At 48.4% G+C, this 22,663-nt stretch overlaps 9 protein-coding genes across 9 annotated transcripts; 7 read left to right on the top strand and 2 right to left on the bottom strand.

The window, feature by feature from the left end:
- Positions 1 to 348: 348 nt before the first annotated feature.
- CTRU02_206804 (cytochrome p450 oxidoreductase) lies at positions 349 to 2,246 on the top strand (the record flags this gene model as incomplete). Its single annotated transcript, XM_036733019.1, has 6 exons — positions 349 to 693; positions 775 to 1,137; positions 1,197 to 1,432; positions 1,492 to 1,659; positions 1,719 to 1,968; positions 2,052 to 2,246. The coding sequence occupies 6 exons, from the start codon at positions 349 to 351 to the stop codon at positions 2,244 to 2,246; spliced, it is 1,557 nt and encodes a 518-aa protein (XP_036575250.1).
- A 269-nt stretch (positions 2,247 to 2,515) lies between these two features.
- Positions 2,516 to 4,120, bottom strand: CTRU02_206803 (uncharacterized protein; the record flags this gene model as incomplete). The annotated part of the gene is made up of 3 exons (XM_036733018.2): positions 2,516 to 3,351; positions 3,487 to 3,688; positions 3,977 to 4,120. The coding sequence occupies 3 exons, from the start codon at positions 4,118 to 4,120 to the stop codon at positions 2,516 to 2,518; spliced, it is 1,182 nt and encodes a 393-aa protein (XP_036575249.2).
- Positions 4,121 to 6,372: 2,252 nt separating this feature from the next.
- Positions 6,373 to 8,124, bottom strand: CTRU02_206802 (MFS monosaccharide transporter; the record flags this gene model as incomplete). Its single annotated transcript, XM_036733017.1, has 3 exons — positions 6,373 to 7,334; positions 7,400 to 7,533; positions 7,586 to 8,124. The coding sequence occupies 3 exons, from the start codon at positions 8,122 to 8,124 to the stop codon at positions 6,373 to 6,375; spliced, it is 1,635 nt and encodes a 544-aa protein (XP_036575248.1).
- A 1,773-nt stretch (positions 8,125 to 9,897) lies between these two features.
- CTRU02_206801 (arabinogalactan endo-1,4-beta-galactosidase) lies at positions 9,898 to 10,965 on the top strand (the record flags this gene model as incomplete). The annotated part of the gene is made up of 1 exon (XM_036733016.1): positions 9,898 to 10,965. The coding sequence occupies one exon, from the start codon at positions 9,898 to 9,900 to the stop codon at positions 10,963 to 10,965; it is 1,068 nt and encodes a 355-aa protein (XP_036575247.1).
- Positions 10,966 to 11,462: 497 nt separating this feature from the next.
- CTRU02_206800 (transposase) lies at positions 11,463 to 12,668 on the top strand (the record flags this gene model as incomplete). Its single annotated transcript, XM_036733015.1, has 1 exon — positions 11,463 to 12,668. The coding sequence occupies one exon, from the start codon at positions 11,463 to 11,465 to the stop codon at positions 12,666 to 12,668; it is 1,206 nt and encodes a 401-aa protein (XP_036575246.1).
- Positions 12,669 to 13,162: 494 nt separating this feature from the next.
- CTRU02_206799 (transposase) lies at positions 13,163 to 13,594 on the top strand (the record flags this gene model as incomplete). The annotated part of the gene is made up of 1 exon (XM_070204779.1): positions 13,163 to 13,594. One exon carries the CDS (start codon positions 13,163 to 13,165, stop codon positions 13,592 to 13,594), a length of 432 nt encoding a protein of 143 aa, XP_070061312.1.
- An 836-nt stretch (positions 13,595 to 14,430) lies between these two features.
- Positions 14,431 to 17,605, top strand: CTRU02_206798 (glycosyl hydrolase family 35; the record flags this gene model as incomplete). The annotated part of the gene is made up of 6 exons (XM_036733014.1): positions 14,431 to 14,445; positions 14,514 to 14,581; positions 14,631 to 16,180; positions 16,241 to 16,546; positions 16,613 to 17,362; positions 17,418 to 17,605. 6 exons carry the CDS (start codon positions 14,431 to 14,433, stop codon positions 17,603 to 17,605), a joined length of 2,877 nt encoding a protein of 958 aa, XP_036575245.1.
- Positions 17,606 to 18,263: 658 nt separating this feature from the next.
- On the top strand, positions 18,264 to 20,708 carry CTRU02_206797 (fungal specific transcription factor domain-containing protein; the record flags this gene model as incomplete). The annotated part of the gene is made up of 6 exons (XM_070204778.1): positions 18,264 to 18,352; positions 18,443 to 18,942; positions 18,970 to 19,219; positions 19,275 to 19,703; positions 19,769 to 20,183; positions 20,241 to 20,708. 6 exons carry the CDS (start codon positions 18,264 to 18,266, stop codon positions 20,706 to 20,708), a joined length of 2,151 nt encoding a protein of 716 aa, XP_070061311.1.
- A 456-nt stretch (positions 20,709 to 21,164) lies between these two features.
- CTRU02_206796 (short chain dehydrogenase reductase family) lies at positions 21,165 to 21,985 on the top strand (the record flags this gene model as incomplete). The annotated part of the gene is made up of 2 exons (XM_070204777.1): positions 21,165 to 21,624; positions 21,675 to 21,985. The coding sequence occupies 2 exons, from the start codon at positions 21,165 to 21,167 to the stop codon at positions 21,983 to 21,985; spliced, it is 771 nt and encodes a 256-aa protein (XP_070061310.1).
- Positions 21,986 to 22,663: the final 678 nt, after the last annotated feature.

The following is a 22,663-nucleotide window of genomic DNA, read 5'->3' as shown; positions in this document are numbered from 1 at the left end:
TATCCGTACTCCCTACAGGGCCATGTCACTAATCGGACATGATACGATTCGCCCGTCTATGGCATTCAATGATTGTTACGGAGGGGAAGAAGCCAGGGCGCATGTGAAAGGCTACACTGCCAGACTTGTACCGTACAGCGATGTATATTGGCCTACTTGACTACTTCTCAGAAAAGCAGTCAAAACAAGGGACTGCCCGCGCAAAGGAGTCTTGTTTCATCTCGGCTGTATAATTGCAGTAGAATGCCTATTGGGCAATCAGAGCCATACTGAGACTTGCATTACTGGCTTACTCTCTCAAGTTTAACTACGGATCGTTTCATTATCAAGGGTCCACCAAGTACAATCATGGCCACTAACACCACCGACTCCTTTACCATCCCTACCACGAACCTGGATCTTGGATGGACCTGGGTGAAAAGCCACCCGTTGGTAACATTGCTAGTGATCGTTTTCACGCAAATTTACCTTACGAAACGCCGTCAGGGTCTGAAGGACATACCGGGGCCCTGGCTCGCCAGCTTTTCCAACTTGTGGAAGTTGCAAGCAGTATGGAAGCAGAACATGCACAGAGAGAATCTGCGGGTCCATGAGGATTATGGCGACATTGTCAGGATCGGACCCAACCATGTCTCGCTGGCGGACCCAAAGAGCATGCGGGCCATTTACGGCGTTCAGAACGTGTTCCCCAAGGTGTGTTCCACCCACAGATAAGAATCAAAACATGATTATCCTGGTCGAATGTGTTTTCTGACATCATGCATCTCTCCGCAGTCGGCCTTTTACCCTTTAGCCGAGGCCATCTACCGCGGCAAATTTCTCCCAACACTTTTCACTACAAGGAGCAATGACTACCACATGAGGCTCAAGCGTGGCTCTGTCAAGGCCTTCTCTATGGATACCGTAGTGGGGCTAGAGCCATATGTTGACAAGTGTGTAAGCCTTTTGCTACAGCGCCTCCGTGAGGTATCCAAGGACGGCAAAGTGCCAATCAACCCGGTATCGTGGATGCATTACTTTGCTTTTGATGTCCTTGGTGAAGTCAACTTTTCCAAAGACTTGGGATTCCTGGAGAAGGGAGAAGACCTCGACGGAATCATTGCCGCAATCAGCGGTCTCCTGGTCTATGTGTCCCTGGTTAGTTGCGACCTCTATTATCCATAATATCCCATCTCAACAGTTAACTTCATAAACAGATTGGTCAAATCCCCCTCGCCCACAAGTTTTTGCTGGGCAACCCGTTGATTCCGAAGCTCTTCCCCAGCATAGAAAAGACGAACAAGATCCTGCAGTTTTCCCTCGCACAGGTGCAAGAGCGTCTTAACAAGCCAGTTGAGCGCAAAGACATCCTGAACCAGCTCCTAGCATCTCACAAGGCCGACCCCGACGGCCTGACCCTTGATGAAATCATTGCCATAACTACTACAAACGTGTGAGTCGCCCTAGCCTCTCAAACTTGCAGCCGAAAGCGACGCTAATTGAGCGATACAGCATTGCCGGATCGGACACTACAGCAGTTAGTCTGAGTTCTGTCATCTACTACTTGAGCAAGTACCCCGAAAAAAAGATCAAGCTTGTCGATGAAATCGATAGCGCAGTGCGTGAGGGGAGAGCCTCCAACCCCATCACCTACGCGGAGTCTGTCAAGCTGCCTTACTTGTAAGCCCACATCCTTCATTCGTTCAGAGTCTTTACTGACTTGAATTTCACCCCATCAGGACGGCAGTCATCAATGAAGCCATGCGGATGCATCCAGCCACGGGTTTCATTCTTGAACGTGAGGTCCCGAAGGGCGGCATTACCCTGCACGACGTCCATCTTAAGGAGGGCACCATCGTTGGGGTCAACGCGTGGGTCATTCATCGAAACAAGGCCATCTTCGGGGAAGACGTGCACACGTTCCGCCCTGAACGGTGGATCGAAGGTGACGAGGAGCGAATTAAGGAGATGAAGCGAAACCAATTTTCTGTGAGTATTGACTCCACTATTCGTCTTGCAAATTCCATGGTAATGAACTTGAGCTAATCAACATTCTCCTTCCTTACCAAAAGTTCGGATATGGCCCACGTAGCTGCATTGGGAAAAGTATTTCCATACTGGAAATGTGGAAGGTTGCTTTCGAGCTTTATCGCAACTTTGACCTCGAAGTTGTCGGAGATGGAGAATGGAAGATTAATGGCTCTTGGTTCACCCCCCAGAGTAAGATCGAAGTAGTTGTCAATCCTCGAAATACCGGTGCTCAGTAAAGGGACACAGGAGGGTGTGCTAGATAAGGTAGCGAAAACAATGCAGTGTGCTGCAGGTGAGAAAATCACATCACGCGCCCTCAAACACTAAAACGCGGTAAATCGATGACGTTCTGTATTCCATCATATTCAGTTTCATGTGACACTTGTAACCCTTTGACGCCTTTTATAAAAAAAACACTGTACTCGCACGATCAAATTGTCCACCCCACCCCCCTCTCTGTTGCTGGAAAAACGCACCATCATCACCCCACCCAACAAACTCTATGCTACCGCACAAAGTCAGTATTGGGCATGTTGACCATTATCTTCTTGAGCGTGTCTCGTAATGAGTTCTCAATCCCAATCTCAGCCGTCGACAGCCTCGTCGTGAGCGACTTCACCTTGGACTTGCGCGCTTCCCTGCTCGAGGCCTGACTGGCGTCGTGCACACGTACCAGCAGGCTGCGAAAGTTGCGTATTTGCAACTTCAGCAACACCCGTATCATGTGGACCTGCTCCTCGTCCGAGTAACCCCTCTGGAATTCGAGCGAGAAGAGGTGGGGGTTGCAGTCCATTTGGCCGGCAACGTTGCCCGTGGATGCGTCAAAGAGGTTGCCTGACGACTGTCTCACTTCGACCGACGTAAAATTGATGCCGTCTGTCATGTAATTCGTCTCGTTTGGCCCTTTTGTCCTGTGAGGCTGGCTGTTTGTGCGGCGGATGCGCTTCTCGATACATTCGAATATCTCGGTCATGCGGTCGCAGATGATTAAAAGAACGGTATGAACGGCTGGCAGTGCTTGGCAAGACGGACAGTCGAGAGGTTGGCAGCACTGAAAGAGTATCCACTTCTGCAGTTTCATTACTTCGTCCAACGACAGCGAGGTCAGCCCAAAGTCGTCGTCATCGAACTGCTGGACGATCTTGAGCAAGTTGTTGGTGCAGGAACAAGCTCCGGAGCCGTTTGAGCTTCCCGTGTCGGAGGTAAGAAACTCATCCAGAGACAGAGATAGCGGCATGGGAGACTCTGATGCTTCCAGGAGGCTGTCGAAAGACGTCGGAGTCGGCATGGTTGGCGACAATGAACGCGTCAGTGTCTCTGCGGCTTCAGACAAGTTGAGAACTACTTCGCAGTCAGCACATATTTGCCCTGTTGGTTGTGAAATTTAGGCCAGCGAAGCCTTAAGCTCTGCTAAGTTGGCCACTACAAGACGTGTCTGGGTGATACAACGGGATTGATTGCATGAGATCGACATACCGTCCTGCAGGTTGTTGCGGTGGTACGTTGCATCCACTGCATCATGGTCCATACTAGTCGCCAACGTGTGGTTGTGGTTATCTGACAGGGAGCTGCGGATGGAGTCGTCCAAGGCACCGTTGCGAGACTTTGTGCACGAACTACATTTGTCACAGCCTCTGGAAGAACTGGGTGAATCTTCGGGACGCGCAGAAGCACGGGTCTATGCAGGTTAGCATATTTCCGAACATATGAGACGAAGACGTGAGCCTCAATTTTCTCTTTTTCTTCTTCTTCTTCTCGTTCTTTTCCCTCGCTCTCGGCGTCGCTTCTCCACATTCATAGCCACCGCATCCACGTGGATGTTGGGATGAAAGCGGGCCCCCAAACGTAGCAAGATGAGAATTGAAGTGCCACTGTGAGAGGGTCCGGGCTAGAGCAACGAGGCAAAAGGTCCGACCAAAGCAACATACTTTGCAGTAGTAGTCGCTGGGCGTTGGATAGAACTTACATTCATTGTGTGGACTTGCTGGTAATCGGAGTTTTTGCTCGACCCCCGACGCGTCCGTTTCCCGCCCACACCGGCGTGCCTCGAGGCAACCTGCACCATGCCGGCGTTACCGCCATCGCCGGAGCTTTTCAGTGTCATAAACATGATCGCGTGCCGCTCTTTACCTTCTCTCTGTACAATCGACGTTGGTCTTCCCATATGCAGACCGAGTAGCTGTCGTGGTCTGGTTGAAAGGGGGTTTTGTTGCACACAGTCGTGGACACCGCGGGGTAATAGAACCGAAATGGTGGTGGGCAAAAAGACGATTCGTTTGTATTTATTAGTCACCTGGTGGCGGTGGCATGGCGCGATCGGGCGGCCCATGCCGCCCTACCGTACGTGTATTACTTGTATCGTATTGTGCGTATACACACATACATACATACCTACACACATAAATCAGGAGCCGCTGGCCGATCTCCAGCGCCATGCTTACCTTAGTCAGCCCAATCGCATAGTTCTGTTTGGCGGGATTCCATCCAGAACGCCCCAATAGGCTTTGCATCGGGCTCTTCGTTACAGAATATCAAAAGGCTAGTGGTTGAGTGCATTTCCGTACTGTTTTTATGTCGCAATCGCCTTCACCGGCCATGCATGCACCTCCAAACTTGCCCCCCACACGACTGGTCTAGCCCAGCCAATTCTCTTCGTTCCGCATCAACTCATCCCGCTGCAAAAAATCCACTGTGGAGCTATCGTTTGGGTGTGTTTGACATGCAGCTTCTCCTATTCGTAGCTAATTTTCGGGGCCAGCCAGCCTGCTTGCCTTTTTACAGGGGGGTGGCAGTTTGAGAGCCAGCAGGAAATCTGTCCTTGTGGACGGGTGGAATTCCGGGAGGAGGAGCTTCTACGGTAATGTATCGGGCTGATGCTTGAGGAAACCCTGATAGTACAACACGACCCAAGCCTAGCCGATCTGTTGCCCAGATGTAACACTGTGCATTGCGTAAGGTTTCCCGTTCCCCGAGCACCTGCAGACAGCCTAGCCTGGTCCCCGAGCTGCGGCCCGATCCAAATCCACCGGCATTAGCTCCAAGTTCGAGGAGGAGGAGGAGAAGAAGAAGGAGGAGGAGGAGGAGGAGGGTGTGGGGGGCCATGGGCACGACATTACACCGGGCACAGAAAATGTGACACCCCCCTGTTTTATGGTGTTTGTTCTGAAAAGAGTGCCGCTTTCCTAACCCAGAGTGGACTTCAGTAATGGGCTACGTTGAACGTCTTCTCGCTTAGTCTGTACATCTTCTGTAATACATCTTGATTACAACCGCCTAAGTGGGGATCATGGCATAAGCCACCTGCAGAGTTGCAAGAGCAGCTTGATTCCTTAGTCTATCAGGCTGTGAGCTAACCTTTACCATATACATCTCCACAAGAAAACCGCCTTTACTCCCGTCGCAAGCCGGGTAATTTCCCCGATATTGAAGTTGTCCGTTTTGTGTATTCCCATATCAGGACCGGTATCCACGACATAGATGTCAAGCCGAGGTAAACTCAGACAAGTAGCTCTTTCATGTGCGCTTGACTTTCGAACGACGGCTGTATCCGAAAGACGAGCTATATGGTCCTCAAGATGAGCAAATCCTTTCTAAATCTCCATATTGCTATGAATGCTACCCTTAAAGAACGATGCTTTTGACACGTTAGTTTGAAGCTTTGCCAAGAATGCAGCTGTTTGTGCGACATCAGCCATTATCATTGGATTACTCGCTCTCTGTTGACCCCATAGATTTATTGACCCTTTTTGGACATGTGTGTCAACGGATCAAGTAGGGTCGTATTTGTCAATTACCACAAATCATAAAACAGGTTGATACCCAAGTGTAGCATGACCCTAATCTCAGCATTTGTGTGACTTGATCGATCTGTCACCCCAGCCCTTATCTGGGCAATTAAAGCCACTGACTTAGTTGGTATTTTCGAGCATTTATTGCGGCGTTAACGTCTAGTATGGCATCTTTTGAGGTGGTTTCCAAAGATAGATCAGGCATGAGAGCTTCTCTGACCTCGAGTTCGTTCAAGAAGTAAGTGTAATGTGGTCTTTGCTATGATTTAGCAAACAACCACTCCGTATATTTCCTCATAGGTACAACTTCTGCTGAAAGATTTACATAGCCAAAGTTTTGTATGACTCAACTCGTGATTATGGCTAATATATCACACGATACCTCAGCTTTCATAAAACGAGAAATACAAATCTTGGTCGTAATATGTTCCAGAAATTAGACTTATTCATTAAATATGCTTGGCTACTATCCAACTAAACGCACGAAATTCTCACATATAACCATTGTCAACGTAACAATTACCCTGATCCTACAAGAAAATCCATCCATGAGGTTTTGGTTTTGCTCAACGCATCACACTACTGTCTCCCGTACAGTCTCACTACAGACACTCCTCTGCTTCTGCAAGTGGCCCATCTCGGCTGCAAAGGTTGTGGTTGGGACCCATTTTGCACTATTTCGAGGAGTTGTTTCCGCCAGCATTTGATCGACCTGCTCCAATGATAGACCCTTCATCTCAGGAACCAAGAAATATGCAAACAAGGTGTTTAGGAAGCAGAGAGAACCCCAGAAGAAAAAGATTTTAGGCCCCAAGTTAACCGCACCCTTTTCATCTCCCGTCATGTATGGCGCAATGACCGCCAAAACGCAATTCCAAAACCAACAGGATGCGGTTGATATGGCCACCCCGCGGGAGCGAATTGGTAACGGAAAGACTTCACCCACAACGACCCAAGCAGCCGGCCCCCAGGTGGTCGCGAAGAAGAAAATTTGGAAGCAGATGACCGCAATCATTCCTTTAACTGCCACCTCGTTATTGGGTTGGGCGGTGCCGACGGCAGCGATGATGAACTGTGTGACAAATAGGCCAAGGCCGCCATAAATCAGCAAGGGCCGACGTCCAAAGCGCTCGATGGTCCAGAATGCCAGAGGTGTCGTAAGCACGTTGACCAGTGTTGTAATCAAGGATATGAGAAAGGGGTTGGAAATTGTGCCCAGTTGTTGAAAGAACGTGGTGCCAAAGTAAAAAACGAAGTTCATCCCAGATAGTTGCTGAGTAGCTTGGATTCCAGCTCCAACTATAGTTCTTCTTATGTTAGAACTTGGCTTGGAGATGGGCCCTTTGAAACAAACGAGCCATGACTGGACGTATCCTTGGTTTGGAATCATGGCAGACTCATATTCAAAATTCGCTAGAATCTCCGCAAGTTCGTCTCTGATGTATTCGGATTCTGCAGGCTGCCCGCGGACGTAGCACAGCGCTTTTGTGGCCGCTTCGATGTTACCCTTTCTCACCAAGTATCGTGGCGATTCAGCTAAGAAAAGATGGCAGAGTTAGCTCTTTCAGTCTCTTCTCAAACATAGATAGAAGAAACCTTACGAAGTAATGCAAGTGCGGCGGCCAGGACAACTGCCCACAGAAATTGGACCCCAATAGGAATGCGATAGGATCCCGAATCAGGTCTGTTTTGGGTAGCGTATACAACACAGTTGGCGAGCAAGAGACCAATTGTGCTATTGAGAAGTTAGAATTCCGACTTTTTCAACTCACAAGGCTGGGACATACATGAAGAACTGATACGCTGATACAACAGCACCACGGATCTTTTTGGGTGCCACCTCGGACATGTATAAAATGATGACGGCAGACTCAAAGCCGACACCCAATCCAGCGATCAGGCGTCCCAGAGTCATCAAAACAAGCTGCCCGTTGCCGGAGATCTGGAGAATAACGCCGATAGAGAAGATGCCACAGCCCATGACGATCGTTAGGCGGCGACCTATCAGGTCGGCACAATCGCCCGCAATAAGCGCTCCGAGGAATGTTCCAAGCGACAAAATGGAGGTCATAAGTGACTTATCTCTAGAAGAGATAGCAAAGGGCTGGGAATTGTCAACGGGGACGCCGGCGTCAAAGTCATACTGCACCCCAGTGTGTTGCTCAATGAAATACGGCATGCCCAAGACACCGGACATCCACCCAATGTCATAGCCGAAGAAAATGCCACCAAAGGCTGCAGAGACACAAATAAGATATGCTTTCCATGTAATTGGCGCTTCAATCTTGGATAAATCTGCTGTCCCTTGTACAGGTTCTGTGCCCATTCTGAACAATGCGAATAGGTTTTTGAAGGTAATGTGGGAAAACAGTTGCTGAAGATGGAAATGAGATCCCCAAAGCGCAGTATAAGGTCTGGTAAAACTCTGATGAATTGAGAAGGCAGCGAGTTTTGAAAGTATCACGAAGAGAGTTCAATGGGGAGTTAGGAACTAATATTCTCAATGCGAAGAAGTATCCGCATACACTACGCTTTAAAAACACATTGATCCCCTGATCATGGAAACGCCTACCTGCAGCATAATGGCGTATAACGTACCGCCTGGCTGCATGCAATAGCTCCCGACGGGAAGGCTTCAGTCTTCATTGGCTAACTCCGTCTGATTCCGCCTTTACCCCGCGGGGAAGGTATTTGACAAGCAGTCTGGGGTATCAAGATTCAGATTCTGATCAGTCTATGTTGCGCTTGGTGGTGCTTTCAGCGATTTCTCAGATCAGATGAACGTGGTCGGAGCTCTTCCGTCGGATAGCGGCATCGATTCCGAAAGAACCTCCGACGGGTGTCTAACCGCTGTAAAGAAAACATGGCTTTCGTATCCATAATAGAATTACGGAATTGTCAGCAAGCTGCAGTTTTAGTGGGCCGGCTGGCCCACATGGAGGAAACACCGAGGCGGATGCTCCGTATTGCGTCAACCAGAAAGGCCAAAAGCAACATGTATCCATTGGCCTGCTGCATTCCAACATCAGACACGTAATTAATGCTGAAAATATTAGTGGCTAGCAGTAAGTAGCATAAGTATACTACTGTCCCTCAAGACAGCTGAATTATGCAGAACAGCCCCTTCTTTCCCATCGGCTATGACATGGCAAGAGGCCCATGGCCTAAGGGCACTAGCCAACCGGATACGGATACTGTAAATTTTCTCTCCAACGGCGAGCATCAGATTACGGAGTGTTTGATAAAATATGCATGGATATTCTCTGTTTGCTTTTAAATGGAATAGCTCGGATTGGTCGCCATGCTGAAGTTAATGGGATGAGGTATGTAGTAACTGTACACAAATAGGGAATCTAACGGGGAAACATTCAAATTAGGAGGATGAGAAATACCCCTTTTCCAGCTCAGGCTCAGTACCCATGAACGCTACAATACCATCGAAACAGTCAATGTTGATTACCATATTTTGATACTTGGAAGCCTGGGTGTACTTTCGTGACATTAGTACCGCGTACACATAAATCTTGAGCATTCTCAATCGAGATTTAATGCAACCCATCCGTTTAATCACGATCTGCAGGACAGGATTCACCGCCGTACAGTTACTAGTTTTAGCTTAGACTCCTCCACACAGGTCTAGCTTGACAGAAGCAAGAAAACTTCGGCCTACTCTATCTTTGGTTCAGATCACGACATCCTCGCCACCCGAGACCGCATCAACCGTCTCCCATATGCGTACAACATAGCCTCCGATGGATACTGGAAACCGAGCCGAAATTACGCGCAATCCTGAGATCTTATTTGCGACGAGTACAGATGATATGTAGCTATCTGATAATGGTGTCAAACCTCTTACCTGAGACAGACTTATTTTCATGATGGAAATTATCCGAAGCACCAAAGTTGCCAACCGAGGTTGAGCTGCTTATCATCCCGTCTGTAGCATTTATATATTCTAAGTTATAAATCTTACCAACCCTTCATGGGTTTAACAACTTTTGCTCTATCCAGCTTTCAAACGTTTGTAGCCAATTTGCCATTCCTTTTCGGCCAAACAATAGCATTACCAGACACCACAATGCTGTTCCATTTTTCCTTCATGGTACTGGTTACCCTTTCTGCAGTTTCAGCTTGCAAGTCAATTGACTCACTCTCTACAAACGCAACTACTGTCGGTTTACAGTATCGGGGCGTAGATTGGTCGTCCATCCTTGTCGAAGAACGAAATGGAATTGTTCACAAGAACTCCCAGGGCGTTGCATTACCCCTTGAACACATCCTCGTCGAAGCTGGGGTAAACATTGTGCGACAACGTGTCTGGACTGTTGAAGGCGACTATGGCATTCAGTATAATCTCGAACTTGCGAAGAGGGCCACGGCCGCCGGTCTCCTTTTTGGACTAAACCTTCATTACAGCGACACGTGGACGAACCCATCATTGCAGGATATCCCCACAGGGTGGCCGGAAGACATCGACAGCCTCGAAACAACATTGTACCGCTACACCGCGGATCTCTGCGAGACATTTGCGGCGGCTGGACTATACCCAGAGATTATAACTATCGGCAACGAAATTGTTGGAGGCATGCTATGGCCAACTGGAAAATACGATGAGCCAAACAATTTGGCTCGTTTGCTGAAAGCTGGTACCAGTGCCATACGCGCCTCCAGACTCGGCGACCACACCAAAATCGTTACACATCTTGCGCACGGTTATGACAGTGAGGTGCAGCATTGGTTTTACAATATGGTTCTGGGGACGGGCCTTCTCTCCACGAGTGACTGGGACGTAATTGCTGTCTCCTTCTACCCATTTTGGGGGGAGGGAGCAACATTCGAAGCGCTGAGAAGTACCCTCACTAGTGTTGCCAACCAATACGGAAAGGAGGTGCAGGTGGTTGAGACCAACTGGCCAACTCAGTGCACAAACCCGGATTATCCTTTCCCGGCTGACCAGCTTAATATTCCACTCACTCCGGCGGGACAAGTACAATACATCACCCAGCTTGCAAACACCCTTAAGCAGGTCCCTGGAGCTACTGGGCTTAATTACTGGGAACCTAGCTGGATTTCGAACCCATCGCTGGGCTCTTCTTGCGAACAAAACCCAATGTTTGATTCCACCGGCAAAGCTTACGAGAGCCTTTCTGTATTTGGCACCATTTGAACCTTTGATATGCCGTCGTTAGTGTGTGCCGTAGGAGCATAACCATAAGGGATTTTATCTTTGATGTTATCCGAGTTTGTCATCAGTACCTAGTCTTGCTGCATTCACTTCAATAATTGACCCAGTTTTGGATCGATCCACAGTTCAAAATCGAAATCATATGTTACGTTTATTGCGGCCTCATTACATCACCCGCAGCAGTACTGTGGTAAGCCATGATGTGATGAAGTCAATGCTACCTGACTTTAACCAGCACATGAGCATTTGAATCTATCCGTTTTGCAATAATTTGCCACGTAAAAATGACTGACATTGTCATTTACCTTTTACTACACTTGCGTAATGTAACGTCGCACACCCACTTCTCGCACACCCCCACATTTCGCACACCCATAAATCGCTCATGTAGAATTTTACCCTCTTCAACATTCTTTAATATCTTCACCACTTTTACAGCGATTATTATAATTCTTTGAATAGTTACTCTTATACGCTTAATGGGCCAGTATACGGAAACAGAAGTCAATCAAGCTCTCAATGCAGTTGCAAGTGGGCAGAGTGTCCGAAAGGCAGCTCATGATGCTGGAATTCCACCATCAACCCTCCAGTCTCGATTAAAGGGTTCACAGGCAAGAAATGTAGCTTTCTCTAGCTTCCAGAAGCTATCTCCAGCACAGGAAAGTCACTTAGCTGAATGGGTGCGTATCCAGGCGGCGTTAGGGCTGCCGCCAACACATCAACAACTCAAGGAATTTGCCCAGCGAATCCTAGACATCAGAGGCACTACCCAGCCACTTGGGAGAAACTGGATTCAGTTCTTTATTAAGAGAAATCCATCAATCAAGGTTCATAGAGCTAGAGCCATCGATTCTAAGCGTGTCAATGGGGCCTCAACTAATGTAATCAGGCAATGGTTTCAACAACTCGCCCTTCCAGAGATCAAGGCGATCAAACCACATCATCGCTATAACATGGATGAAACTGGTATCCTAGAAGGCAGAGGATCAAATGGCTTAGTACTGGGATCATCAGAAAGCTCATCAATGCGAAAAAAACAGCCTGGGTCTCGGGCTTGGACAACTATGCTTGAGTGTGTCTCTGCAACTGGTCAGGCGCTTCCTCCACTTGTTATTTATCGAGGGAAATCGGTTCAACAACAATGGTTTCCTCTTGATATCCATAAACGTGATATTTACAGTGGTTGGAAGTTCACAGCAACTGAGAATGGCTGGACTTCAGACTCTACAGCTGTGGAATGGCTTGAGAACATCTTTATCCCTCTGACTAAGCCTGATCATCCCTCTGAGCAGAGACTATTGATCCTAGACGGTCATGGCAGTCATGAAACAACAGAATTTATGTATCTCTGTTATAAACACAAGATATATCTCCTTTTCCTACCGCCACATACATCCCACGTTCTCCAACCTCTAGACCAAGCAGTCTTTGGGCCTCTCAAGGCGACCTATCGAAAAGAGCTTGGATACCTCATTCAACACAACGATTCTACAGTTGTAGGCAAACGGAACTTTCTTACCTGCTATGGAAAAGCACGCCAGATGGCATTTTCAAGCAAGAATATCAGAAGCGGCTGGAAAGCAACAGGACTATGGCCCATTTCGATAGCTCGACCGCTCATGAGCCCTCTACTGCTTGAGAATGCTTCCAAGCCCTCAATGTTACGACCCGTTAGATACACCTAACAGGACCCACTCGGTTGGGCGGTTATGACAGGACTTTGTATGCAGGGCCACGGGAACAAAAGGTAACCTCTCGGAACGGAAGAACTATAGAACGGAACAAGTCACGTGATGAATCATTCTAGGTCAGAATGATCCAAGAAGAGTTGGGGGCCAACGGATCATGTTCGATCAATATGATCTCCAACGACTACAGACAATACGTGTAGATAGACTCCTATATAGACCAGGACTTGAGTACCTGCTCAAGCCCTCTAGATAGTTCTTCAGCAATCAACTTGTGATTCATCCTCGAATGACTTTCAGCTTACCTCTCAGTATTGTGAATACTAAGAACCTCGTTACCATAGTGTAAGACTGATCACCTTACCCTAACCCTACGATCTACCAGAACGACCTCTACGAACCAGTGTTAGTCTCTTACTGCACCTTCTGTTAGCAGAACCCTACTGTCAGATAGCTGGCCGTAACACTCAAAGCCAGGCTATTCTACGCCTATGAGGGCCTCTGATGGTGGAAAAGACGAAAACTGGGCATCTGCTACATCCATAGTAGCCTGGTCAACGCCCAAGAAGACAGTTGATCTATATGATCAACTTAGCTTATTCAGCAAGTTGGATAAAGATCAGCAAACGCAGCGACTGTTGTTTCGGAAGGTTCAAAAGGGATTTGATGAAAAGGACTATCAATTGGCTACAGCAGAGAAGAAGATTGCAATGTTGGAAGCAGAAGTTGAGGCTGGAATGGTACGGAAGCGGCGTAAGGTCCAAATGAGCCCAAATTCGAAGTTTGCCAACATTGAGGCAATTCACAAAGCCCAAATTGAGGCTGGCGAAATTGAGGATAGCTCAGATGAATCTAGCGAGCCTGAATTACCTATTAAAACTGGCGATAGTATCACAGTTGCAGGAGACGAATCAGACTTATAGTTATGAAGTTGATGAATACCTCATGATGACCCAATTTATGGGTGTGCGAAATGTGGGGGTGTGCGAGAAGTGGGTGTGCGACGTTATTCGGAGCCAAGCTTCTCCTCCCTGTGTGGTGTACACCCATGTATTAACCGCCTGGCTCCCCCTTTTCCAAACCGAAATCGGATGAGACCCTACATTATGGTGAAGTTCGTCCTGAATGTATTTCCAAAATATGCCACAAGGTTGAAAGTGCCCCCCTCTAAAATGAGACCCGCAGACTTCCGTCGGAAGCAAGACGGCTTCACGGAAACGGATCGGAAAAAGGTTGCGATGAGACTACGACCTGTCATCACCATACCTTCGTGAAGGAGGGCATTAACGTAGTAGCCATGCCGCCAAGGTGCGGGGAAAGACTGCATATGAAGAGATGAGATGCGGGCTAGAGGTTTCGATCGGGAATAGTGGCATATACTGGTCATCACATACCTGAACGGTGTAAGTGACTACGGCAGCCGAGCAATCTGAAATTGTCAATGTGATATCCGAGCTGTGAAGAAAAAATCTTTAAATGTCTGCGGGCTGTTCATAAAAGAAGAGGGTGTTCATGGGCAGTTTCACTTTGAATGTAAACCACAGTATAACAAATTTTCACCATGAAAAGTCTCTTTCTATTCATATTCTTCAATCTTATACCGGCCCTTTTAGGTCAAAGATGGCCACTACATGACAATGGGCTCAACAAAATTGTTCAATGGTGGGAATGCCTCTGTTCCTGCTCTGAACCCGCATGATATTGACTTTACTACACAAGGGATCATTATAGTGTAAAGGTCAACGGCCAACGGCTTTTTATGTGGTCTGGTGAAGTACGTTTGAAATGGATGCACGTTGATTTGATGCAGAAGTTGAACAGCCTATTGACTTCCATACCTAGTTACACCTCTGGCGCATTCCAGTTCCTGAGCTTTGGAGAGACATCCTGGAAAAGATTAAAGCAGCGGGGTAAGTAAAACCTAAACAAAAGTTCACGATCATTCTAATTTTGGCGAAGTTTTAATACCATTGCACTTTATGAACATTGGGGCTGGCATGCCCCTAACAATGAAACGCTGGATTTTGAAAACGGTGCCCACGACTTTGCCAAGGCCTTTGAAGTTGCTCAAGAGATTGGTCTTTACATCGTCTATCGACCAGGACCTTACAGCAATGCTGAAGCGAACGGAGGTGGCTTTCCTGGTTGGCTCACAACAGGAGAGTATGGGCCACTCCGTGATGATCACCCCAAATACACCGCCGCCTGGCAGCGATATTCCAAAGCTGTTGCCGACTACGTGCGCCCCTATCTTATAACCAACGGGGGACCCATTATCATGTGGCAACTCGAAAATGAATACCCAAACCAGTTTACCAATCCCGATTTGAAGACGCCAAATCAGACTGCCATCAATTATATGGAGCTGTTAGAGTCTTCTCATCGCGAATGGGATATCGACGTCCCCTTTACTGCGAATAACCCTAACATGTGGTCTCGTTCCTGGTCTAAAGATTACAGTAATGTCGGTGGTGAAGTTGACGTATACGGACTTGATCATTACCCAGCCTGCTGGACTTGCAACCTCCAACAATGCCTGGCCATTAACGGTGCCGTTGAGCCTTACACAGTCTTCAATTACTACGATCACTTCCAGAGCGTTGCCTGGACGCAACCATCCTTTCTCATGGAATTCCAAGGCGGTTCTTTTAACCCCTGGGATGGACCCGCTGGTGGCTGCGGCGAGAACATTGGCCCAACCTGGGTCAACCTCTTTTACCGTCACAACCTTGCTCAAAAGGTCTCGGCGGTCAATATCTATATGCTGTATGGCGGCACTAACTGGGGCAACATCGGCTTCCCTGAAGTTGGGACTAGCTACGACTATTCTGCACCTATTCAAGAGAGCCGGTTGATTGGCGACAAATTCAATGAGGGCAAGCTATTTGGCTATTTCATGCGTGTCGCTCGCGACTTCGCAAAGGTCGAACGCGTCGGCAATGGCACACATTACTCGACTAATCCTGACGTGTTTGCCACCGAGCTTCGTAATCCCGACACAAATGCCGCATTCTGGGTTGTTCGTCATGAGTACTCCCCGTCCACTGAGTTCTCCCAATTCCATCTACACGTTTCTACGGAGATTGGAGATCTTACAATTCCACGCAACAACTCCATCACCCTTAACGGTATACAATCCAAGACTTTAGTTACAGATTTCCGTATCGGGTCGACTGACAAGAAGATCACTTACTCGACGGCCGAGATCCTCACTATCGCTGACCTAGGGGACCGACAAGTAGTAGTTTTTTGGGCCCCTCGCGGAGAGGCTGGAGAATTCTTGCTCAAAGACGCGACTTCTGGGAAGCAAACAGGCAACTCGACGTGTCAAAGCGTTCAATTCACTCCCTCAAAGGATGGAATCATTACCAGCTTTGTATCCAAGTCTAAGAATGTGGTCGTAAACTATGACAATGGCATTCAGGCGGTCATTGCTGATCGCGAGTCAGCTTATGCCTTTTGGGCTCCAACTCTGGACAATGATCCTTTGGCTTGGGAAAACACTACTGGTAAGCTGTTTGCTCACATTGTGGAACGTTCGAATACAGACTAACATATCTCTTTATAAGTCCTGGTGCATGGCCCATATTTGGTGCGAGCCGCTAGCATCAGCGGAGACACAATCCATGTCACTGGCGATTGGAGTGGGGAGACTGAGGTGGAGATTTGGGCCCCGAAATCGGTGAACAAAGCTACCTTCAACGGTGCTGCTCTCGATGTAATTCAGTCCCCTTACGGCACCTTGGTTGGCAAACTGGGAGCCTCGGATGTAACCGTTCAGAGCGTCGAGGCACAGCTGCCACCCTTGACCGAATGGAAGGTCGCCGACGGCCTCCCCGAGACCGATCCAACATATGATGATTCTCGATGGACTGGTAAAGTCTCCACCGCACTTGCCCCTCCTATTCCACTTCAGCTCTAACGTGATACCCGGAGCATAGATGCTGACCATGACACGACCCCTCACTTCATCCCACCGGACACTTTTCCTGTCCTGTTCGCTGATGAGTACGGCTATCAAGCCGGTAACATTTTATGGCGAGGGCGTTTTAATTCTTCGGTCGACAATGCCCCTTCAGGAGTCTACCTCCGCGTTATTGGTGGTCTAGCCAGCGGCTTCTCAGCTTATCTAAACGGAGAGTTTATCGGCGCTTGGCTTGGGGCTATGGCTAACAAGACCGGAGAGCTGTATGCCTCCTTCGAAGGGGTAAATCTGCTACCAGACTCCGAGAATGTTCTATTTGTGATTCAGGACACGATGGGCAAAGAGCAACGTGAAGCTGCCCCTGATCCTCGAGGTATACTGGCCGCGAGGCTCATGGGTGTTGAAAACGCAACCTTCAACTTCAATTCGTGGAAGGTCGCAGGAAATGCTGGCGGAAACCATCTTATTGAGCCGGTGCGCGGCACATACAACGAGGGCGGCCTTCACGCTGAGCGCCTTGGCTGGCACTTGCCAGGGTTTGACGACAGCGCATGGGAGACTGGTTTGCCAAGCGACGGCTTCGAGGGCGCGGATGCACGCTTTTATCGCACTGTTGTTCCCCTGGACCTGCCCCAAGGACATGACATTAGCTTGGCTTTCGAACTGCACACTGCGAACAGAGCCAAGCTCCGAGCGCAGTTGTATGTCAACGGGTACCAGTTTGCGAAGATCCTACCTTACATCGGTAATGAGTTTACGTTCCCTGGTGAGTTCTCCAACATGGCTGCATTGATCCCCTTCTCGTTGTTAACGATGTCCAGTTTTCCCAGGCATCCTTGACTATCACGGCGACAACACCATTGGGCTTAGTATTTGGTCTCAAGACATGGCGGGGGCTGCTGTCGAGGTGAAATGGAAGGTCCTTGGTGTCCATCAGTCTGCTTTAGACCTATCATTCGACAGCGAATACCTCCGGCCTGCTTGGGAGGACCGCAGTCAGTATGCTTAGAAGTAGGCTAAAGTCCTCCTGAACGAGATACTGTAGGTATCCACACAGTCTAGCATAGCAGGGTTACCCTGACCTGGTACACGCGCTATGTATGAGGTACTAGTGTCTGAACCAATATGACAAATGTACTTTGGTCTTCATCTGTAAATCATAGATAAAACACATTTTGGGAAAGACGCCGTGACTGCTTTGATTTTAATTGTCCTAGCTGAAAAGTGTTTAAATATTGTTTTCTTAGATGTTTGAGTGGTAGGCTCGATGAGAAGATGAACCTATGCACTTGTGGTTTATCATATACAAGCAGTAAAATCAGAAAACGGAATAGTAAGGGTGTAAAACCGAAAAGTCAGATTCCCCTGTAGAAGTGGGGAGACACAGTCAGCTTTACACACAGGATAGTCTGGGTTTTTACGAATCACAGCCCACTTGTACTATGTACAACTCGCGCCCCCTCACATAAGTCGAACCCATTCTCTGCTTAGTGCATGCTTCTCTTCCGACGGCATTGATCAAAACAACGGAGCGGAAATGTTCTTTGCCGATCCGGCTTCAGGATCCATCCTTACACTCTCACACATACTTGCAGCATCCAGTACGGGTTGAAGACATCATTATGGACACGACCACAATGTCAGCATTCGGAAGCTCCCCGTCTCAAATGCAACAACAAGATCCACCACCAGCCGAGAAACGGACCAGGCGGGCGAACCGCGCCCGCGTAACCCGTGCCTGTGACCGATGCAAAAAGTGAGTCAACGCTACAGGCCAGCCCTCGGGCCGGTCCATGATGCCAAATCAATACTTCGACCCATGAAACAACATTGATGCATGAAACAGGCGAAAGACAAGGTGTACTGGCCTACAGCCCTGTCGCCTCTGCGATGAGGCTGCGGCAACCTGTACCTACAATGCAGCCTATCTGAGAGGAAGGTTGCTGCCAGTTACATCTTCTAGGCCTGCATCAGGGACTCCCGGCCATTTTCGGTCTGAAGAACAAGCCATAGAGTACGCAACTGGGTCAATCAACGACATCGTACAAGGAGCCAGCCCGACGCTCGGCTTGCTGCAGGAGAATGCTGTAGGGGAGCACAGTGACTCTTTCATAGATGTCTTGCCGATAACACACCCTTCTAAAAATTCGGCACCTGAGCCAGTCTCCAGAGCCTCTCCAGAACCCACTCAGACAGACCTTGAAGGACACTATGTCGGTCCATCATCTGGTGTATCCTTCCTTTTACGAGTTCAAAAGCGGTTGGATGAGTCTGTGTCGTTTCCTCAGGGATCTTCGATATTCAATTTTGGAGACGCTCCGCTTCCATACTTCGCGGCATCTGGAGAAAGTCCTCAGACATATTCTGACCCAACCTTCTCTCTTATGTTAGACAAAGCAAACACTGCAAGACTAGTTGGAAGGTTCTTTGACTTTGCTGTTCCCGTCGACCGCTTTTTGCATCGACCTACAACGGAGAAACTGCTTGAAGAATTTCACAACACTATGGGTAGCATGCTTAACCGTGACGAGGCCCCCGCCCGCACGGCCGTCCTATTCATGGTGTTTGCCATAGCGCAGGAGCACATGGAAGCCCAGCCAACATCTGTATGTTCGGACATGAGGTTGGTGTCACTTTCTTAAGCCTTACTTCTACGCGAACCAGTCCTGGCTGACGTGAAGGAGTATCCGGTATTTTATGGCAGCTAGCCAGCAACTGTCCAAAGAGCAGGGGACGGTCCGACTGGAGAGCATCCAAGCACGGCTTCTGCAATGTTTGTGGTTATTATCTCTAAGCCGGATAAATCATTGCTGGAGCCTTTTTGGAACTGTTGCACGTCTTGCCTTTGCCATCGGTCTTCACCGTGGGAGAGTTGCGGACTCATTAGACCACATCCAGTTAGAATGTCGTCGCCGCACATTCTGGAGTGCGTACAGCCTTGATAACTACTTGAGTACTGCACTGGGAAGACCAAGAACGTTTCATGAGGACGACATTGACCAGGAGCTTCCTGCATCAATAGATGATGATGACCTGCAGGCTAATGGAGTGGTGTCACGGTCTAGCCGAGGGCAGTCTGTCATGCTTGGGCAAGTGGCATATTCCAAGTGAGTGCTCCCTTTATGCATATGCGGCAAAAACACATCATACAACCAGAAATTGACATGTCCAGGCTTTCGAAAATTCAAAGTGGAATCCTGCACGACGTATACTCAATCCGGCCTACTTCTTTAACTGCCAAATTTACCCACACTGCGAGATATACCACTGAATTAAAAGCATGGCGCTCAGACATGAGTCGTTTTCTCGACCTTGACTTGAACGCCGCGCCGCTAGTGCTAATCTTCCAGAGGCAAAGAAACGTCCTTAACTTGGCATACTGGCATAACATGATTCTTACCCACCGCCCGCATTTGCTGAGCAATTTTGCCCGGCTGAAAAACAGAAGCCGGAGAGGACGGGTGCAAAATGATAGCCATCGCGCACAGACAGAGGCGAGCGTTCAAGAATGCTTACAAGCAGCCATGAATATTGTTCGCACCGTCGATGACATTATTCAAGCCGGACAGCTTCATCGGGCATTCTGGGTTGGGCTTCAGATCTCACAGCATTTTAGTTGCAGGTTGGCTAACCATTCCTTCTAGTTTACGCCTTACTTCGCATTCTCGGCCTCGGTGATATTATATGTCTACACCATACAGAATAGCAATAAGCCTGACCAGACTTACCGTCCACACTACGACGCTGCAGAACGATGCCAAGGGCAGATAGCAAACATAGCAAAACCAGGGTCGTTAACATCCCGCTATTGTCTCATCCTCGAAGAACTACGTTCTGAGGCAACAAGACAAATGAATAACCCCCAGAATCAAGCGAGAGATGCCAACCAGAACCTAGCGGCTTTGGAAGACGTAATGGCATCATCCGCGGGTGCCAATGGGCATGACGAAGCATTTTTGTCGCAACGGACGGTGGCGGAAATGCAGGACTCTGAAGGATTTCCCGACTTCAACGTCAGCCCCAGTGACTCCTTGGAGGATCTGACAGGTTGGGGCCAATTTGACTCTATGGTATGGGCAGCCCAGTACATTCACCTTTATTGGCTAACCTAGTCTCGCCCAGGTCATGTCTGGACTTAGGGGTTTGGAAGGTTTACTCGATAATGAACGGTTCGGCTCGGCCCAACAATTCATTTGATGCCCACGTGCGATGGCATGCTTTAATGGGGCCTGCAGCTCCGTCGGATCGGAAAAGTACCTAAATGGTCAGCACATTGAGGCCAAGCTTACTCCGACGGACAGAACACTGCTTCTAGGATATCGGACCTGGCCCGGCCAGGATGCGCGGTGGTCCCCATAATAGTTGGCACATCCATCCGTACACTTCACCAAACCCTTTTTATGGCAGCCACAAGATTGTTCAAATTAATAAACCGATGTGTAGTACCAAGACCAGACGAAGCTTATCCCTGTGATGGTATTAGATCAATTGAATAATCAACGAATGAGCAAACACACGATTGAATTTCAACGCAGATCATTATCAAATTGTCGAGAATTTCCACCAGAATGTCGTCTCTGCAAGGCAAAGTATACGCAGTCACGGGTGCTGCTAGTGGTATCGGCCTCGCGACAGTAAAGAAGATAGCCAGTCGAGAAGGGACTGTCTGCGTTGCCGATATTGACGACTCAGGGCTGAAAGATGTCGACGCTTATTTGGCTACCTTGTCACCAAATGTCCCATACTTGGTGACTAAAGTCAACGTCGCAGACAAGACACAAGTGGAAGCGTGGATCAATGAAATCAAAACCAAATTCGGCCGTCTCGATGGCGCTGCCAATATTGCGGGTATCATCGGAAAGGATCATGGCATAAAGCCCGTTGCCGAGCTTGACGACGACGAGTGGGACAAAATCATCGGGGTAAATCTTACTGGCATGATGTACTGCCTCAGAGCAGAACTCCGATCTATCGAAGATGGGGGGTCCATAGTGAACATGGCATCGATACATGCCACAAATGGTACCTGAATAATTTTCTTTGGGGCATTTGAGTCCAAGCTAATAGCGACCACATAGGTATGGCATTTCATGGAGCGTATGCGGCTAGTAAGCACGGTGTCCTTGGTCTTACCCGAGCTGCTGCCAAAGAAAACGGGACACGAGAGGTTCGTGTCAATGCAGTAGCTCCCGGTCCTATTTACACGCCAATGATGCAAAAGTACTGGGATGAGGTGAATAGACCAGTTGACGCACCGTTTGATGAACCTATTGCGTTCCGGCGTCAGGGTAAAGCAGACGAGGTCGCGAATGTCGTGCTTTTCTTACTGGGACCCGAGAGTTCTTTTGTTAGCGGAAGCTGCTATTCAGTAGACGGTGCATGGATTTGAATCAGACTTGGCGTACTTCGCCTGGCGAAGCTATCCCCAATTCAACCAAAACATGTGGTTTGCCTCAATCATTGTTAGGAGATATGCAGCCCTTGCGCCAAGTAAGCGCCGAAATCACCAACGCCGCAGATTAAACATGTAGAAACAAAATGCAAATAAGATACTGGATTCTCCTTCAAACATTTCACGTCTTTATCCTAACAAGAAGCTCTAACACACTTTTCCACATCAATCCGTTTGACAGTTCTCAAAAAGATGGTAAACTGGGACAGGGCCTAGGGTAGAGCATCACGAAAGGGTAATAGAGAGTAACACACAGCTTAGCCTGAGATTTCTCGGAAATTGCACCGCAAATTCTCGCAACATAGCCATAACAATATGCGCGATACACACTCCTGCTTATATATCGTCTCCAAAGTATTCCCTTGAGAGCCAATCCGGAGAATTCGCGTCAAAGGCTCTGTTAGCACAGGGCTTATAATGTCATACTAGATAACTCTCCAGGGCTTATTCACGACAGCTTGTTCAGGGAAGGCGCAATTGCACCCGCCGGGGAAGCCAGGTGTGCTATGAAGACCGATAAATAAGCACTGGAGCCCTGCCGTTATGAATAGTATGAATGAGGAAATTTGAACCCAGTGTTATGGGAGCAGAGAAGCCTTGATTGACCAAGGCTAG

Source organism: Colletotrichum truncatum (assembly GCF_014235925.2).
Source record: "Colletotrichum truncatum strain CMES1059 chromosome Unknown Contig_0004, whole genome shotgun sequence".
NCBI classification, from domain to species: Eukaryota; Fungi; Ascomycota; class Sordariomycetes; order Glomerellales; family Glomerellaceae; genus Colletotrichum; species Colletotrichum truncatum.
Note: the sequence above shows the minus strand (reverse complement) of the source record. Positions and strands in the feature narration are given on the sequence as shown.